General features: G+C 42.3%; 1 protein-coding gene across 3 annotated transcripts in view; it reads right to left on the bottom strand.

The window, feature by feature from the left end:
• The window catches only part of ATL2 (atlastin GTPase 2), a 42,241-nt gene extending 42,062 nt beyond the window's left edge, over positions 1-179 (bottom strand). For all 3 annotated transcript variants that reach the window (XM_012727573.1, XM_004686285.2, XM_012727574.1), the window contains exon 1: positions 55-179. In XM_012727573.1, the coding sequence (XP_012583027.1) occupies positions 55-172 (118 nt within the window). In that variant the 5' untranslated portion in view covers positions 173-179. The remainder of the gene's footprint in view (positions 1-54) is intronic.
• Between the last annotated feature and the right edge of the window lie 5,277 nt (positions 180-5,456).

Genomic DNA, 5,456 nt, shown 5'->3' with positions numbered 1-5,456 from the left:
GCCCGCGCCCGCTCCCCACCTGGGACCTGCGGCCTCCGCCCCGCCGGCGCGTACCTAGGGAGGTCGTGGACGAGACGTGGTTGACCCCGCTGCTTGGGTCGCTGGTCCGCCGCCGGCGCCGCAGCCCCTGGTGCGGCTGCTGCCTCCGCGCTGCCTCGTCCCCCTCCGCCATCTTGTACCGATTTAAAATTAACTCCCCACTGACGTCAAACGCCGCCGCCGCTTTATCAACCTCCCGGGAGCCGGCGGGCCGCCGGCGGGTCCTAGCGCCGCCTCCGGACTGCGCCTCCGGGTCGTCCCCACGCCCTCCCGCGACCCGCCCTTCGGCGTAGCGCCCGCCTCCGCGCGGCGGGGCCGCCTGCGGCTCCTGGCAGTTTTCCTGGCCTTACACTTCTGGAGGAATTGGGCGGCGCCCCCATCGCCACCGTCTCACACTCCCACCTCCCAGAGCTCAGTACCACACCCCCTTCGCGCGGAGTTGGTCTGTGTAAGCGCAGAAGGGATCGCCAGGACAGAAGGGATACTCCCTCCTTCCCAGTTCGAAACCCAGTTCTCTTTGCAGCTCTTCTCCAAAATCGTTAACTCACGCCCTGCACGTGAGGCTGCTTTCACACTCCGTTGCTTCTCTCCTATCTCCACCTCCTCCACTGCTATTCCCCTTGTCTCCCCCTCTCCCCAAGCTGTTGCCAGCGCCTTCCTTTCCTCGTTTTCTCTGGGTCTTTCCTACAAGTCCTAGTATTCCTTCCCCTCCAGAAACCACCCTATGGCTTGATTCAATCGTTTCCATCTATGTATGGGCCCCTGCTCCCCACTCTGTCTCTGGTGAAGCCTCTCACCACCCCTGAGCCTCCGGCCTGTACCCCAGTTCTGTATGCGCAAATAAATAAATAAATAAAAAGAATCTCACCCTAGGGAGGCTTCTGTGAAATATGGTCTCTATTCTTCTGGACTCTTTACCATATCACCAGATGCATTAGAAATTCCTTTCTCTGATAAGCACAGGTGCCCAAATCACTTGTCCCAGTCTTCTCACAAGCTTAAAATCACAAGCTGTCACTCCACATAATCTCTGGAATAGCACCGGTGTCACTGAAACTTCTGCAGAGGTTTTCTTGAGTTAATGGTTTATTCATCTGTTTTTGTCTTTATTGAAAGGGATTTGTAGTTCCTCCTGTCTAACGCCTTTCTAACTCCCTGCATCCTGGAGTAACCCCAAGTGATAAGCCATGCTTGATGATGGATTTCCTTTCAAAATCTTCCTGTGCAGCATCTATTTAACTTTGTCCAGTCTGTTTTATGCAAAGTGTCATCTTGGGTATAAAGGGAAAAGATGCAAAACTGAATATGTTTGCTGTCAAAGAATACATTTCCAGTTAGAATTAGCAGTTAACTTAGCAACTGAGCACACCCCATTACCCTCCCACTGCCAAAGAGTAAAGATGACCTCCTAAATGTCCTTTCCGCTATTAATTAGACACCACTTATACACTAACCTACGGTGTTGGGCTGGTCTTAGCCCACTGCACCTGAATCCAAGGAGTGCAGAGAAGTTAAATGCAAGTACAGTCGAGAGAGAAAGAGTATTATCCCACAATCACCTCAACTCCATATGATTAAAAGGCCTCCTTCCATTTTCCACAGTCAGCAACCCTCTTCCATTTGCTATCACAGTGAAACCACTGTGCCAGTGCACTCTTAGCCTACTCTACTCTCTACCCTGGCAGTTCTACAGGAAGCCAATTCAGACTTCTAAATCTCTCCGCAACTCACCTCCACTTAATCTCCTCATCCTCCCTCTTGATCCAGGCCCCTTTCTCCCTTTCTAAACTTATCAGTACAACTTCCTGCTTTTTACCACTCTATACCTCCTCCACAAAGCCACCAGCTTGAATTTTCTTAGATGCCAATCACATAATATCATTTATTTGCTCAGGATGAAGCTGAACCCTTTCAAAATAGCTAACGGTCTTTTAAGAGTTGGGCCCTACCTAGGTCTTGAAACTTGTTTTTCATCTGTCATTTATTCTTTCATCTAACAGATAAATTGTGACACTGTTGTGGGTGCTAAAGGGACACATAATGAAGCAGACCAAAAAAATAAAAAAGTTTCCTTGCATTGTCTCTTTCAACACCCCACACAGCCCTCCTTAATACCACCACAAAAAAGGGGAGCTCTAGAAACGCAAAGATCTATTTCACTGAGAACACCTAGACCAGATTCTAGTACTTAGCAGGGCCTCAAAAACTATTTGTGGAATGGATAGATGAATGAATGAACTCTGATTTTACCACTGATTCACCTAACGTTTCTAAACTTCTATGTTCTCATCTTTCATTCTTGTGGATTAAGTCAAATAATATATTGAAAACATTTCAGACTGCAAAAGAGCTAACATTTATGAGATGTGCAACGTTTTAGGTACTGTTCAAAGTACTTTACACTTGCCAAGTCATTTTTTTTAAAGATTTATTTATTTATGCATGCAGAGCTGGGGTACAGGCCAGAGGTACAGGGGTGGTGAGAGGATTCACCAGAGACAGAGCGGGGAGCATAATAGGCAGATGACAAAGTACACTGCTGAGGGAATAGCGGGCGGGTCAGGAGAGGTCTGCCTCACCATGTGGTGACCTCTGGGATGAGTGGGGATCGAACTCATGCTGAAATGGCTTTAGCTTCTCAATGCTGTGCTTTAACCTGCTGCACCACCAGGGAGGACCCCCCCCCCCAAGTCATTTAATACAAAGATGGTCTCATCTTTGACATGGAGAAACTGAGGCATCAAGAGGTTAAAAACTCACCTAAGACTGTGGTGATTGAAGGTAGGCAATCTGGATCCAGAATTTATGCTCATACACACTGTGACATTGTTCAGCTAAGAGACTGAATTCCTGGAGGACAGAATTCATAGCTTCCCCACAGTAAATTAGTGTAAATTGTATTAAAAACTAACTCTGCCAAGTAAGTAGCTTTAAATTTTTTAAATTCTATTAACAACAAAACATCCATAGATAACTCACAAAAAAGGAGTCAGAAAAATGGATCTTAAACATATGGAAAAAAGTTCAATTTCACTCATCAGAGAAATGCAAATTGAAACAACACCGAGACACCATTTCTCACCCATCAGGTTGGCAAAAATTCAAACGCTTAGGATTACACTGTTGGCAGGGATGTGGGGGCGTACAGACACTTTCATACATTGCATTCTCACCAAGAATACAAAATAGTATAAGCCCTATGGAGAGGAATTTGGCACTATCTAGCAAAGTTCATTTGCATTTACACTTGACCTGCCAATAGTACTTCTGGGCATTAACGGAGAATACAACTTCAATAATAATATATTGTTTTAAAATGCACAAGGTTATTCACTGCAGCATTATTCACAGTAGCAAAATATTGGAAACTATTTAAATCTAAGCATAGGTGATTGGTTAAATAAACTACTATAAATACTCATGATGGAACACTTTGTAACTATTAAAAATGAGAAAGAGTATGTACTGATATCTAGTGATTTCAAAGAGATATTCTTAAAGTGAAAAAGGTAAAATGCCAAACATCCTACCTTTGTGCACCAGTGGGATATAGGAAGACATACATGAGTCTACTTAACTGTCCAAAAAGAAACTCATAGTGATTAAAGAGAAAACAATAGTTGAGGAGAAGGAACACAGAGTGCAATGACACTGCTCTTAGTGGACCTTGTTGTATAACGTTGACTTTTGGAAACATGTTCTACTTGGTCAAAAAACTAAATCCAATCTGTAAAGACAAGTAGAGAGTAACAAAACTGAAAGCAAATTAAATAAATGATCATAACCATATAAGCGCTAAATCCAGAGGGGGTATTTGATAAAAAGCAGACCATTTGCAAATCTAAACATTTCTCACCACATTGGCTTATAACTGCAAGGAAAAATATAAATCACACCATGTAGGAACTGGACAACACATTGGCTGGGTAATTAAAGTTAACATCATCAAGGCGATGTCCACCAAGGAGACATGTGCCTCCAGGTGGGATGTCCTTCGAGAGACTATGTCCCTTCTACATAGTCTGGAATGAATCTAACCAGGAGGGAACCTAAAACAAACAAAAAAAATTCTCCAAAAAAAGGAAAGGAGGAGAATGGATCCTTCAAAAAACATCAGTATCATAAAAGAAAGACTGGAAATGTTCTAGAATAAAGAAAGCTTAAAGAGACATGACAACTCACTGCAATATTGATCCAAACAGGATCCTAAAGGAGAGAGGGAAATGCTTGAAAGGACATTATTGAGTTAATTGACAAAACTAGAATAAATGATAGAGTAGATCAAAGAATCACATCAGTATTAATTTTTCTGAAGCTGATCATTCCACTATGGTTATGTAAGAATATATTCTTACTTATTTAAAATATATACTGGAATATTTCAGGATAAAAGGTCAGTGTATATGCAACTTCCCTTCAAATAATTTAGAAAAATATTAGAGAGAGAAATGATACCATAAATGGCACAAAATGTTAACAGTGCTGAATCTTGATAAAGAATATATAGGTGATCTATGCTTTATTCTTGAAACTTCCTATAAATTTGGAATTATTTCCCAAATGAGTGTGTTTGTTTAAATTTTTTAATTTAAAATAATTTCAATTTTCTGTTTGAAAGGGCAAAATGTCATCTTTTTATCAAAGAACAACCAATACTTACACTCTATGGGTAGCTATGCAGTTAACAAAATAATTATCTTTAACAATTTACCATGCAAAAACATGTGGACATGGAAAACACTGGAAGGGGAGATGTTAAAAGAAAGTGGTAGGTTGATATCAGGGTTACATTACATTATTTTTTATTTTTACAAACTTTCTGCTATATGGCCTATAATATTTTTAAAAATTACTTTGCAGGGCCCTCCCTGGTGGCGCAGCGGGTTAAAGCACAGCACTGAGAATCTAAAGCCGCTTCCTCATGAGTTCGATTCCCGCCTGCCCCGGAGGTGACCACATGCGTGGCAGACCTCTCCTGACCCGCCCGCTGCTCCCCTCTGCAGTGTACTTCGTCGATCTGCCTGTTCTGTTTCCCACTTTGTGTCTGGTGAAACCTCTCACCGCCCCTGAACCTCTGGCCTGTACCCAGTTCTGTATGCACAAATAAATAAATCTTAAAAAAAAAAATTACTTTGCAAATGGCTCCTTTGCACTGCTAACAAATGTCTGTGATAAAAGAGGCCTGAATTTAGGAGGAAAGATTTAAATTAGACCATCTAATGCTATGATTTCCTTCCTGGCAGAAATTTTTTTAAATATTGGCACAAGTTAGTAATGCTGGAAAAATTGTTAAATGGGGCAACTAATGATGCAGAGTCTCTCGAAATCTATTTCGAGGATATAGATTATTCTTTCTATATAGACTTTTACCAAAAGGAAATTAGGGATATTCTTCACAGCCTAATCCATGGCTCTGG

The sequence above is a fragment of the Condylura cristata genome, unplaced genomic scaffold (assembly GCF_000260355.1).
Source record: "Condylura cristata isolate star-nosed mole 26May11 unplaced genomic scaffold, ConCri1.0 scaffold00020, whole genome shotgun sequence".
Taxonomy (NCBI): domain Eukaryota; kingdom Metazoa; phylum Chordata; class Mammalia; order Eulipotyphla; family Talpidae; genus Condylura; species Condylura cristata.
This window is presented reverse-complemented; position numbering and strand designations above follow the sequence as displayed.